General features: G+C 45.6%; 1 protein-coding gene across 1 annotated transcript; it reads left to right on the plus strand.

Moving 5' to 3' along the window:
* The first annotated feature begins 469 nt into the window (after window positions 1-469).
* Window positions 470-13031, plus strand: CD48 (CD48 molecule). Its single transcript, XM_041003176.1, has 4 exons — window positions 470-634; window positions 6475-6768; window positions 9892-10158; window positions 12818-13031. The coding sequence occupies exons 1-4, from the start codon at window positions 553-555 to the stop codon at window positions 12895-12897; spliced, it is 723 nt and encodes a 240-aa protein (XP_040859110.1). The 5' UTR covers window positions 470-552; the 3' UTR covers window positions 12898-13031.
* Window positions 13032-13881: the final 850 nt, after the last annotated feature.

Consider the following 13881-nt stretch of genomic DNA (forward strand, 5'->3'; position numbering starts at 1 on the left):
TGACACCCATATAGGATCCAGTGCTTTGTAAGGGGTGAATTAGCCAGTTGAGTCATTGTACCAGACCCTATGCTTCTGTCTTTAAGTTCCTCCAATAACGTATACTCTATCAAATGTTGGCTTACCCTCTTTCTTCCATCTCACCACACTTTCTGCTACTAATGGTTCTTGTATGCCTGATTATCTCTAAAATAGCTTCTGAAGTAATTGGGGTGATTTCTGCCTGGAAACTACCAATCAGATATTCTCCCACCAGGCCCTTCTCATTTCTGAGTACTGAACTCTCTGATAATCCAATAGGAGCCAGGACCCTGAGAACAAGAATACCAATGCACATTCAAACAAAATGATTTTGCTATTTCTGTAGCACTTTCAGAAGAAAACCCAAGAGACTTCCTGTTTCTGTTCTCCCACACATGCATCGGGTGAAGGGAAACCAGCCAATGTGGGTTTGTCATTTTTGCCTACGTCATAGTCTGCTTCTGTATCCGGCCCCTTTCAAGCCTCACCCTCAGCTGTCTCCAGCGTTCTTTGGAAGCTCTGAAAATTAGCATGTGTTCCAGCAGATGGGAATGGTGTCTGGCTCTGGAACTGCTCCTGTTGCCTTCAGTGCTCCTGGAGATGAATACTCAAGGTACTTTCCGCCAACTGTCTTTCTGTGATTGCACATCAGAGGCATGGTCAGGCAAACAGGGAGATGGGCTGTGGCTCCGCCCTGGAAGTAGGGCCTGGCCTGTGGGCTGCAGGTACTCCTGCCCTGGTAGCAGGGGTGCGATGCGGTTGGGGACCCTTCCTACCCGGGCATTAGAGAATCGGGATCCATCTCTTTTCCCAAGGAGATGCAGCCAAAAATAAGACCCTGAGTGTAACTAGAACTACTCCTCTTGTTTCGTGACTGATGATATCTTTATTGTGGGCAAGTGTTAGCTTAGTATTTATTTTTTGTTTGTTTTAAATAAGACAATGTGTTATGCTAAAACCTGATATTTCATGTTCAGATAATTGTGTTGTCTTAGGCATTGTATGAGATCTCTTTATATGGAGGAATCAGATCCTGAATCGGGGCAAATGTTGTTGTCACTGTCCCACAGAGTCCAAACTGTAGGAAAGACATCTTGGGAAGTACTATTGTCTAATGTCTCCACGTGAGGATTTGAGACAGGCATGAGGTGCCTCTGTGGCGAAGGATCCAATGCACGATTGTTAACAAGTAAGGGCCGTGCCAGTCTCTCATGTGCCTAAGGAGCACACTGCTTAGTTTTTGAGTCCCTGTTACTGCTGCCCAACCCTCCTTCTTCACCAAGCAGCAGTCTTTCCTTGCCAGCTGAGAAGCAGAAGTCACACCTTTTTTTGTCTTTTATGTTATTCTCCTTAAATAATATTCTAATCTCATTATGTTAAAGCACCTTGATGTTTATAACTTTAGGTAAAAATGAGTAAAAATGAGCAAGCATGGGGGAAGTTATGTGCCGTCACTAAGTTATAACAGGATATGTAATTTTTCAAGAAATGAGAAAGAAATGGTTGGAGGATGCATGGTTGATGACTCACACTGGGTTTCTCAGGGTGGCATCTACTTAATAACGGTATAAGCATGGGAACAGGTGTCTTCAGGCACATGTGTGGTTGCTATGGGGCTGACTCAACTCATAGTTTGCTGGTATAGGCTTGAGCATGAGTGCTGAAGTGAAGTATTCATCCATTTACTGAGTTCAGGACTTTCCCTAGTCACGGCAAAAACACCCGGACAGTTGCTCATTCTCTGACTTCTCTTTTTCTGGACTGTGTAGCTCCTTCGGTTGGAACAAAAAGCCAATTCCTAATTATGTTATCCTTGGAATGGACGGCATTGGTTCAATTTAGATTAATATTGATTTCTGTATCTTAATAAAATAAACTTTAAACACTGCTCTGTGTTAGGCTGTGTGTTGGGCATTGACCTCATTTGATTTTCGTGACAGGGCCATCAGTAGCAATCATTACATAAATTTGCCAACTTTTAGATCGAGAGGTTCTCCTAAAGACACACAAGGCAAATTTCCAAACATATGAACAGAATCATGCTTTTCTGAGATTAATCCCAAGGGAACCTGTCAATGTGTCTGCCTCTTTGCATGCATGTTGGCTGTGACTTTGCCACGTTCTAACCAAGCTGAATTTTGCTGAGTGCCTTGATGAATATTTCCTCTCATTGCTCTGTGTCCTTGTATGCGCCTTTGTTTCTGCCCCATCCTTTCTTTAGGCTTTGTACAAAATGGACATCATATGACTTCCTCCTGGAAACCTCTGGCTCCACATTTTGGTTTGTGAAGTAACTGTTTCTCTGAACTCTATGGAAACAGGAACCATTTAGCAATTTGCTCCTTAACTTAGTAGAGTGCCTAGAACACAGCATGGCTCAATAAATAATTGCTAAATAGACAAACAAATGGCCTCAGAGAACTTTCTGTTGATCCACTTCCATGTTAAAAATCAAAAATGTCTGCGAAATGTATGACCGCATCTTCCTTGCATTGCTTGGAATTCAAGTCATTCTCTCCTCAGCAGGAAAGGATGGTTTTGCCTGAGAATTACTCGTTTCTCCTTCTTCATCATTCCCCAACTTTCTGATTTCAAGGCTGTAATTTCAGACACCCTCTGTGTGGAGGTGTACCTGCCTCCCCACAGTATTTAGTAGGAGGCAATACCAAAAATAATGTACTGAGAATCAAATCTATGCTCTATGCAGGTTGTACGAGATGGGGTTTTCTCTAAATCAGAAAAGTTAACTGTGCCTTGGTTTCCTCAGCTCTCTCAGGGTTAAGGAACATGTATGCTGTCCCTCTCTCCAAGGGGTTGCTATTCATAGCAAATGAAATAAAAAATAAATAAACAAACAGCAATAGCTTTGTAACTGTGGCACATCCGTGCATGCACACACATAATCTGAGACAGATGAAAGCCTGGGATGAAACCAAACACAGTCACCTGAGCTCCACATCTAAACTGGTGCCTTCTAATTACCTCTGCCAGACTTCTCAGACTCAAGTCCAAAACTTAACTCATCTTTTTTCTGTTGCCTGTGACTCCTAAACAAGTAGTGACATGGAGGCTTAACACAGCAACCATTCTTTATTTTCCCTATGAACCTGGGGGTGGATGGCACTCAGCGCTTTGTGCTGCTATTTAAGTCTTCATGTATTTAAGAGGCAGAGAGAGAAAGACAACCGTAGAGTTCCTACCCACTTGAATAGAAGTTTCTCTTGTTCCCCAATTCTAATTGTAGTGTTTTATGTGCCCTTTGAGGATTCTTCATTTCCTTTTTCTGGTTCTTGGCACCAGGCATTGTGTATTAGTTGTCAATTCCCTGGAATGGATGCATCCTGAGGGGACGCAGAGTCTAGCACCCAGTAAGTGCTGACTATATGGTCATTACATGAATGACTAAATGAATAAAACGGTGTGTGTGCAGAGGAAGGTCGCGAAGGAGGAAAGTGTGACTCACCGAGTAAGCCAAGCTGGAGGCTCAGAACAACCCTGATAAAGTCATTCTTCCACTCCCACAGTGACAGCATCCCCCCCGCCCCCGGCTCTTTTCTTCACCCCATTCATAGCAAAGAACTGGCCTCCTCCTCTGCTGAAGAGGCGGGGACTAGAGACCGTTACTTGCTACACAACACCTCTGTACCAGAAACTTCTCTACCACACTGGCTTCTTCTGCCTCGCTTTCCTCAGAGGATGGGGATCCTTCTGCAATCCCCAGAGCCCAGCTTCCTCTGTCGCCTCCACATCCCTCCAGGCCCTGCCCAATGGGCTTCTTCCTCTGGACCCATCACTGCTAAATTTGCTCTTCCTCCTGAAATAAAACTGACAACAGGACCTCTCCTTACCCTTCAAGCTCCCTTCCCTCTCGCTTTTCATCACACTGAAATGTCTTAAAATGCTAGCTAACTTTCTGCTCTCTCTCTTTCCTGATCCTCATGTTCCATTGCAGTGTTGCCTACTAAACTCATTATACTTCCTACCTCAGAAGATGGCTCCCTATTCACCTTGTAATTCAACACACAATCCGAAATCTTGATACTTGTTTTGAAAATACTTCCAAGTCATTGGGAATTTCTTATTCTGTCTCAAGCAATGTCTGAACCGCTTACCAAATGCCTGTCTTCACCTTCTTCTACTTTTATCTGTTTTCTGCTGTTCCTTCTGAGACACATACATATTCTTAGCTTCTCCCTTCACCAAAGGAGCCACCAGACTTCCCTCCATCTTAAGCATTTTAGTTATTACCTTTTGTTTCTTCTTTCCTAACCAAACTAAGTTTTTTTAGAACCTAAGACTTAATATAATTCAAAAGATCCCCATAAGAAAAAAATAGCTGAACTGTTAATACAACCGAGAATTTTAAAAAATGTAGGCAGAACAAGAAACTCTCAATAACTTGGAAGTTTTAAAAGCTGACCGACATGATGTCAGTCCTGAGAGCTGGCATCATGTTTTCTGCTTGTTACCACCGCATGCTTCTGCAGCACTTTGCTACTCAACAACTCTGTTTCTGATCTGTTTCATGCCCCGCTCGCCCTCTGCAGGTGAGAGCAGGTGAGGCCCAGAGCAAAGCAGGGGTATTCCTAATATTTTCACTTCCCTAAAGCGGCTACAAATAACCTCTCACAGCAACCAATCACCACATAAATACATTCCTCTGGCCCAAATAAAATATCCCCCCGTTGTAATTCCCCTTAGGTACATTCCCAAATACCCACAATTTTGACATCACCCAACATAAGCGGAAATGTGATGGAGTGGAGAGAGGCAGTGGCTGATCGATTGTGTCTAAAATAGTTTTGTCAGCCATATCAGCCCAGGAATACTTGGCAGGGGGCCTACTGGGCTGTGCTTGCCGGAGGAACCCATCACATTCACAGTTGCTCTGCCTCTGACCCAGACCTTGTTAAATAGTAGTTTATCTAAACACTTTCCATTTCCTCACCTTCCAACAATTTTCTTCTAAATAGAATGTAAGTGTACACATAAAACATGAGCCATTTTTCCAGGAAGGCTTTTTCTGATCATCAGTATTATCAATAAAGCTAAAATATTTTACCTTCCCCAATCTCACACCTCTGTGAATGCATCCCTTAGCATTCTTCCTCCTTACTCACTTAGCATCAGCCACTAAGGCATCTTTGCTGTTGTTCAAAAATGAGTTGTTTTTTTTTAAAATATTTATTTATTTTTATTAGAAAGTCAGATATACATAGAAGAGGAGAGACAGAGAGGAAGACCTTCCGTCCAATGATTTACGCCCCAAGCAACCACAACAGCTGGAACTGAGTCAATCTGAAGCCGGGAGCTCTTCCAGGTATCCCATGTGGGTGCAGGGGCCCAAAGTTTTGGTCATCCTCAACTGCTTTCCCAGGCTGCAAGCAGGGAAGTGGGTGGGTAGCGGGGCTGCCAGGATTAAAACTGGCATCCATATGGGATCCCGATGCGTGCACGGTGAGGACTTTAGCCGCTAGGCCACAGCGTCCGCCCTGTTGTGTAAATATGGAAGGCACATTCCTACCACAGGACCTTTGGTCTAGTTCTTCACCCCTGCCTGGGTCACTGTTACCCCACATATCCACTTGGCTTCCTCTCTGCTTCAAGTCTCTGCTGAAGTTTGACCATTTGTCACCACATGTGATGTCTGTCCTGCAGCTCTACCAAAGTTCCCGAGTCCTTTCATCCTACTCCGCATTTTTTTCTTTCTTTACAATAATTATCCTCTCCTTATACACCGTAAGATGCATTTAGCTACTGTTTTGATGGCTTACTCTGTTTTTGCCCCATTCTGATGTCACCTCTGTCAGAGTAGGAAGCATTGCTATTTCATTGATGGGTCATGAGTGCCTGACACGTGGTTCTCGACAAATATTAATTTCTAATCACCTTTGGTCACCTCCGCGGTGGTCTCTTCCAAAAAGGTTTTCCTTATATTTCCTCTACCTTTGCACCCTGTAATGGTGCATTGCCCCTTGCAGTTTGCTCCTGTAATAATTGGCTGTGCTTGTCCTGACTACAACATCCAGCATTAGGATGTTTTGTTTGTGTGTTTGTCATCTCACACTGATGCATTAAATATGCAGTGCTTATTCCAGCACATCTAGAGGCTAACATTGTTTATTGAACTAAATTAAGAAGACAAGAAACACAAACTCAGGAAACAGACATGAGTTGTCACTATTTCACTTGAAAACACACTGATATGACAGTAAGAGAACAAGCTGGAATCAGCGGCAGTGTCATCTCTTTTTACTGCCTGGAGGAAAAACTAGGGGGCTTATAATGTTTACTGCCTCCACACTGTTTCCCAAGGTCCAACTGTTACTGAGATCTGCTCAGGGCACCAAGGCTTCTGATGAATACCGTGCTCTGCTCGCAAGCAGAAACCCCTTGTGTCTGCCCCAACACTGCCCTGCCTAACACGAGTGTCCTTCACGCTTTCATTGGCAGATCTTGACGTCACAGCAGTCTCTGGTAGCAATGTAAGTCTGTGTGTCTCCAATCTGCCCAGTATCTACAAACAACTAACTTGGTTTAACACTACCAAACAGAAGCTCTTAGAGTGGGAGCCTGGCAAAGTTAAGTACTTTGACACTAAATCCAGGAACAGAATCACGTTTGACCCTCAGAGCAGTGCGCTGAACATCTCTGACGTCCGAGAGGAAGACAGCAACACATACCTGGTGAGAATTTTGAAGGAGGGAGGAACCGAGCACGAATGGAGGATCCATCTGAGAGTATTAGGTGAGTGGGGGAGCCCCAAACCAAGTCTCCACTCTAAGGGTCTAGGGTGGATCCGGGGGGGGGGGGGACGGTTTCCTGCCAGTCACAAGCACACCTGTGGGAGGCAAAGGGGAACTCAGTTTACTTCATTTCACTTGGATTCAGTTCTGCTGGGAAGTGAGCCTAGGTCAGTAGATCCCCAAACTGACAGCTTTCCACATTTAATACCTCATTTAAAGCTGCTGAGTTTAAGATCGGAAGAGAAGGAAAACAAGACAGATCATATCCTCTGGGTATCCCTTGTTCCGTCCTGTGATGAACCCAAATTTGTTCTTAGATCATCTTAATTACCTCAAAACTTAAGGACAAAGAAGAAGTGAAGAAAGATGCAGGAGCTATCAAGGCTTTTACCTTTGAGGATGGGTGCGACCAAAGCTCCTGTCCACAGCCTCAGTCTATCAGTGCGTATATAAGGACTAGGTCATTTCACCTGAAGTCGGACAGACCTGGGTCCAAAACTGGTCACTCTCTGACTCTGGGAAAAAGATCTTAATACTGATATTAGGTAAACTTCTTTTGATGGTAAGTCACAGAAGCCAGTTGAATGTACTTTTACAGTCTCCACCAAGAATTTATCTTAAGAAATCAGGAAATCTTGAAGTAATTTGAGGGACAGAGAAGAGTCAGGATGGGTTAAGAGGAGGTAGGTGGAGAACCCGGGTCAGTCCAGAATCCCTTGGCTCAAGAACCTCTGGACTGTGCCTATGGGTGTTTGCCATTTACTTTTTTTCCTCTCAACATTTGTGCCTCTGAGTTTCAAATCTCAGGAAAACATGAAGATAGTGAAACTTCCTGGTTAACTTTACCTTGATTGGCATGTGTGCCAGACCTAAACATTTATGGTGAACAGGATCAAATTACAAAGCAGAAAACAGGGATCCTGGGAAGACTCCACTGGGATAAGGGCAGACAGGCCTTGCAGAAGAGGGGCTAGCCTGAAACCCAAGGGAGATGTTATTCTCAGAGCTTTGGGTTCTGAATTATGTCAGGAGGACAATTATACCCACCCAATATAGGGAGGATATGAACATGAGATTATTTTTTAAGTGCTAACATAGTACCAAAGGAGAATGTTGTAGTATTTGGGCCCTACCAGCCAAATGATTCCTGGTCTTAAGAGGAAAGGATACCCTTTCCCCTTCCTTCTTGTATGTCATACAGCCTGGAAATGGAGAGGTCCTGGACATAAGGGAGTCAAGCTCTCTTATAGTGGTATTCTTGTAAACCAATTCTCTAAATGGGAAAAGAACCTAAGTCAGTTTTAAAATCCCCCCTTTTGGGTCATTTACCAACTTCCATAATTTCTGAGATAAAATACTTTCACTACAGCTGATTGTGAGGTGTAAATTAATTTGCATGATGACCTTACGAAATGACTTGCAAACCCACGGGCTGGCTTGGCTTCAGCACATCCTGCCTGTGAATGACATCTCCAGGATGCGGTGAGCAAAAGACCACCACAAATGCCCATGCATTTGTGATAGCTCAGAGGGGACACTGGGGGCAGACCATCCCAGCTCGCCCAACAAATCCCATTGCTAAAGTGCCCAGGGCTGAGCTGATCACTGCAGCAAGTGTAGCAGTACAGGCTATAGGATTAGAATATGGAAAATGGTGAAACCCAGTATACCAGCTGCCTAATTAAGGCAGTATTATGAGAAGCCCGCAGGGAGGAGATGGCTTAGTTGGTGAACTTCTGTAGCCCCTCCACACACACAACCCTGGGGAAGGCTGTTATCTGACAAACCGCCTACTGTGTTTTAATCCTATGGGATCTGAGCTGCACTGACTCTACAGGTGGTCTTTCTCTTGTCCAGAATGGAAATATTCCAGAGGATTTCAGATAGCCCAGCCCTCGCCACGAAAGGGCCATATGCTGAGCTTACCAATTTACTTACTTTTATTTTTATTGGAAAGGCAGATTTACAAAGAGAAAGATCTTTCATTCATGAGTTCACTCCCCAAATGACTACAATGACCGGAACTAAGCCAATCCAAAGCCAGGAGCCAGGAGCTTCTTCCGAGTGTCCCACGTGGTTACAGGCTTTGAGGGCTTTTGTTTGACCTCCACTGCTTTCCCAGGCCTCAAAGAGGAAGCTGGGTGTGAAGTGGAACAGCCAGGGTATGAACGAGAGCCCATATGGGATCCTGGTGCATGTGAGGCGAGAATTCAGCCACTGAGCCATTGCTCCAGGCTTATCTCTTGTCCCATCTGTCAGCATGACAAAAAGGAGTGATGGTTGTGATCTGTCGTGTCTATGCAGCGCGTACACTCCTAAAAACTGCTTTTCTGGCTGATGCCATGTTATCCTAGTAACACTGTGCCACGTGGTGGTCATTTTACAAACGAGTTTGGAGAGTGGGCTACCATTCCTCATGTCATCCCACCAGTGTCAAGTGCAGGACCCAAGGCTGGTCTTTTTCAAAGCTCTCGTCTTGTCCCTTCTGTCTCAGAACTGCTTCATTCCCCCATCAATTGTGCTGGACAGCAAAGCCAGCAGACCTGCTCTGTTTAACACTCCTGGCACGTGCTGAGCACGACAGGGAGTTCTCTGCAGCTCTGCTGTAGTCCAGGGGGATGGCAGTACTTCCGGGTGGTTGTGCATACAGCTTTGAGGTGTGCAAGACGATATCGCTCACCTTAGGATTCTTCTGGATCCTGAGCTCCAGAACTCTTGAACAGGTTGGACAATGGTTCAGCTGTGGCTCATTGTTAGAGAAAGGCCATGAGCATCTCAGATACGGTTGGGCTACCACGTCTGACACCAGCTCACAGGTGTTCACCCTCCCTTTGAGCAAGTAATGCCCTGAGTGCAAGGAATGAACTTTGGCGCCCTCTCCTGGATGAAGCTTGGTATGGCCTTTAAGGAGTGGCTCGCATCCAGGAGTTGCCCAGATCAAAGTTCCTCACTGGCTCCCTCTGCAGAGGCTTCCGCACCATGACTCTATCTCCTGCAGCACTCGGGGGATTCTCCTTGGTTCCTTTTCGTGGTTTTTTTGTTTGTTTAAATCTATGCCAACATTTATGCTTCATCAGTGCATGTCTCCACTGCTTTGTTTGATTAATTCATCTTCTGTTTTCAGATCCTGTACCCAATCCTTGCATAAACATCGAAAAGAAAAAGGAAATGGACAATTGTTATCTGACCTTGACATGTATGGCAGAAAGCCAGTCTGCCGTCAAGTACACGTGGTATGATGACTCTAGACTCTTAAGCCAGGAACTCGAGGGGAATGTCCTTAACATAACCGTTAACTCACAGAACTACTCCAACTCCTACACCTGCCAGGTCAAGAATCCTGTGAGCGCGAAGAATAGTACAGTCCACTTCAGCAAACTCTGTGAGCAGGGTAAGCAAATAGCCTCCAGGGAAAAGAGGAAGTCACGGGATAACGAGTTCACTTTTGAAGCAAGAAGGGTGTGGGGTCCTGCTCAACTTCCCGGCGTGGAATGTGGTGGTGAATCTCAGAGGGTCCGTGAGACCTAGGAGACTTAGAAGCCATTCCCAGCCCTGCACAGCCTCTCAGCCAGCTCACCCCATCCTTGTGGAGCTCAGCACCCTCTTTTGCAGAGGGTATTTGTCACAGAATCTACGACCCTAACTGTCCAGTTCGCAATGCACAGTCGTAGAATCTGAGGCTACAATTGTTGTAGGACAGTCAGAGACAACAGACTGTGCAGAGGGAAAAGGGTGAAGCACAGGAGTAGTCCACATGTTGTTGGAAAGGCTCTAAGGCTTCTGGTCGGAACCAGCCGAGGGCACAGAAAGCAAAGAGGTGAGTGTGTGAGAGCCTTGTCCTCGGATAAAGACAGCTCTTCCATAGCATTGTACACCTTGATAAGTCAGTACCACAAACTCTGGGCTTCAGCTCTGAGATTCCTCTCCACCTCCCAGGATGATCCATCCGCTGGAGCTTTCCCGCACGCTCTAGAGCCGACCGACACACACGCTATAGTTAGATAGCCACACGTTCTTGAGCCAGTCACACCTGAAGTCAAGGCCGGCCTTGTTGCTTATCCATTCAACATATTTCTTCTCTAACTCACATCTTTAAAGGTCACACAGAAAACAATATCTACAATGAGACGACGCGTGTAAATTTCCTCACACAGTCCGTGACACATTCTCAACGAACAACAGCTATATGAGGCTCAGTCCCTTCAACTTCGGGAATGCTAGGGTTTGTCAGATCCCATGATAAATGTGGATCTACCTCCAGCACTCCAGAGCTCATGCTCTCTTCATACGCCTGAAGCAACATCCCTGAGCCCTGGTGCACATGTTCTCCCAGGAAAGCTTGTGCTCCCAGTCATGCCTGGGCATCCGGGCCCTGGTCCCTAACAGCATTCCTTTCATGATCTTCCTGGGATCCCTGGACCCCTTTCTGCTGTGATGACTCCCTCACCCTGCTCCCACAGGGGGTGAACGGAAACTTGGTGCTCCTCTTTCTCTCTCACAGCTAGTCTATTTGGTCTCTTCTTGCTTATCATGATGTGCTCCACTCTTCTGCTGCCGCAGATCCAATGCCGCAGCATGTCTGACCATAAAGTCAAAGTTTGGCAGTGAGGTTCCAGCATCACTTTCACATTATCTCTACATTCTGAGGTCCAGAAACAACAAGAGGCATGATCCCTGTCCTCGTGAAATGGAGTAGCTAATCACCTGAAGAGAGAATTAAAACCATAGTACATTCACCTTTTAAAAAAAAATTATTTTATTTTTATTGGAAAGACAAACTGACAGAGAAACAGAAAGATCTTCTGCCCACTGGTTCACTCCCCAAACTTCCGCAACAGCCAGAGCTGAGCCAATCTGAAGTTAGAAGCCAGGAGCTTTGTCCCGGTCTCCCACACAGGTGCAGGGTCCCAAGGTTTGGGCTGTCCCCGACTGCTTTTCCAGGCCACAGAGAGCTGGGCTGGAAGTGGATCAACCAAAACCCAAACCAGCACCAATGTGGGATCTAGGTGCTTGCAAAGAGAGGAGTTAGCCAATTGAGCCACTGCACTGGGCCCTCATTCATGTTTTGAAAGATTAAACTCAGTTTATCGTTCTGTAGCAACCCAAGTTGTCCCACAAATTGACTCCATCCTCCTCCTCTGTTTTATCACCAATTCCCTTTCCTTTCTCTTCAACCTCTCTTCCCTTACTTTCTCTTTTCTTTGCATTTGATATCTTCTCCTCCACTCTTGCCTTCTTAGGTTCCCAAGTGGCTCCTTTTCTTTCTTTCCTCTCCTTTTTTCTTCCCCTTCACTTTCCCTCTTCCAGCTGACACAGTTTGTGAATAGAGAAACAAGAAAGGGAATTGATCCTTTCTTCTCTAAAACAAGCAGTGTTTGATGGATATAATGTACAGAACTGTACAGTCTTCTGTCTTCATCTAACATGCTGTTTTTTTAAAAATTGATTGATTGATTGATTGATTGATTGACTGATTTTATTGGAAAGGCAGATATACAGAGAGGAGGGGAGACAGAGAGGAAGATCTTCCGTCCAATGATTGGCTGAAGTTGAGCCAATCCAAAGCCAGAAGCCAGGAGCCTCTTCCGGGTCTCCCATATGGGTGCAGGGTTCCAAAGCCTCGGGCCATCCTCGACTGCTTTCCCAGGCCACAAGCAGGGAGTTGGATGGGAAGCAGGGCTGCTTAGATTAGAACCGGTGCCCATATGGGATCCTGGCACGTGAAGACTTTAACCACTATGCTATTGTGCCGGGCCCTAACATGCTGTCTTGCTTCATTGTTTCCCAGTGTAGGGGAGTGATTTTTTTTCTCAGATTCACAAGTTTGCCAAGGTAACCATCAAATACAGGAACTAGCAAAGCCATGGATATTGCAGGGAGTTTCGCACTGATCTCTAAAGAGCAAGAAACGTGCCAGGCATGCTGGGATTGGCTTCAGGGAAGGGACACATTTCCGGGCTCCAAAGGTTCCCACACCAAAGTCCAGTATCCCTCACCCTTCCCATCACGCTAAGACACCTAAACGCAGGGGACTTTCCTTGTTTTTTCAGCTCCATCGCTTGCAGTGGCATGGATAGCAAGTTGGCTGGTAGTCCTGGCACCCAGTCTTAATGTCCTCCTACTTACCTGAGACGAATTCTTCCAACACCCAGGCCTCGGGTTCTTCGTCATTGCTCATGCTGTTGACCAGGACAGAAGCTCTAGCTTTGTGGAAGAAGAAACAAAAAATGTTGTTAAAGCATCTAGAGTTTCAAAATCTTTTTTTTTTTTTTAAAAAAGCTGTGGTTAATACTTAATTTGAGATCATCTAGCTGCTTACCAACACACACACATATGCTTTCATCCCAGCAAAAGCATTACATTATGCAAATGTGTTCTTATTTTTTTAAATAAACATTTGATAGGATTGTCAAAGTGGATTCTTGAAGTCACCCAGAATCTTTCAGGCAGCACTGGCTCCATCAGTCTGGACCAGTGGCATATGGGTGCCACAAAGGGAAGAGCCTCAGATGACAGGCTTCTGAGTGTCAGCCTGGCTGAGGAGTTAACTCCTATTACCTCTGATCCTTCTTGTGGGGTCCATGCGAAGCCCCTGGAGAGCCAGCTCACCCGACACCTGCCCTGCTCCCTGGCCCCCTGCCCTGTGATCTGGTTTGCTTTGCTCCGTTCCCTCTGCGGAACAGCACCCTGGGTCTATGGGCATGTTCCTGTTCCCCCAGAATAAAGTCTGTACCTCCACCCCATAAGAACAGTTGTTTCCACATCATTCACTGGGTCCTGAATTCTCCCTCCTCTTTGCACTTTTGTCACTGTGTGGGTGATTCTTCTAGTCCTGGTTGTGACATGAAATCCAAAGGAGTCGTCCAATCAGCACATATGTTCTTACCAGGGTCTTTCAGGAATTCACAGGTCCACCAATGCCGTAGCATCCGGGGTTTGCCTCAGACGACAAACCTTCAAGTCTCCCCAAGGGGTCACTGAAGAATTTGCTTCATCTCCAGTGAATTTTTCCACAGAGCACTTTCTATTTAGAGCAGATCACCTTCCCTCACCTTCCCTTTTAGCCCTGCCCTCCCCGTCCCATCCCATTTCCTCAATGGCAATGATGATGCTG

This window comes from Ochotona curzoniae, unplaced genomic scaffold, assembly GCF_017591425.1.
Source record: "Ochotona curzoniae isolate NIBS_2020 unplaced genomic scaffold, NIBS_Ocur_1.0 scaffold_2683, whole genome shotgun sequence".
Classification (NCBI taxonomy): Eukaryota; Metazoa; Chordata; class Mammalia; order Lagomorpha; family Ochotonidae; genus Ochotona; species Ochotona curzoniae.

Excerpts from the sequence above, each read along its gene's own strand:
- CD48 (XM_041003176.1), top strand. The coding sequence starts at position 553 with ATGTGTTCCAGCAGATGGGAATGGTGTCTGGCTCTGGAACTGCTCCTG. Across the intron at positions 6,769-9,891 it reads GATCCATCTGAGAGTATTAG|ATCCTGTACCCAATCCTTGC; the intron begins GTGAGTGGGGGA and ends TTCTGTTTTCAG. Across the intron at positions 10,159-12,817 it reads CAGCAAACTCTGTGAGCAGG|CTCCATCGCTTGCAGTGGCA; the intron begins GTAAGCAAATAG and ends TTGTTTTTTCAG.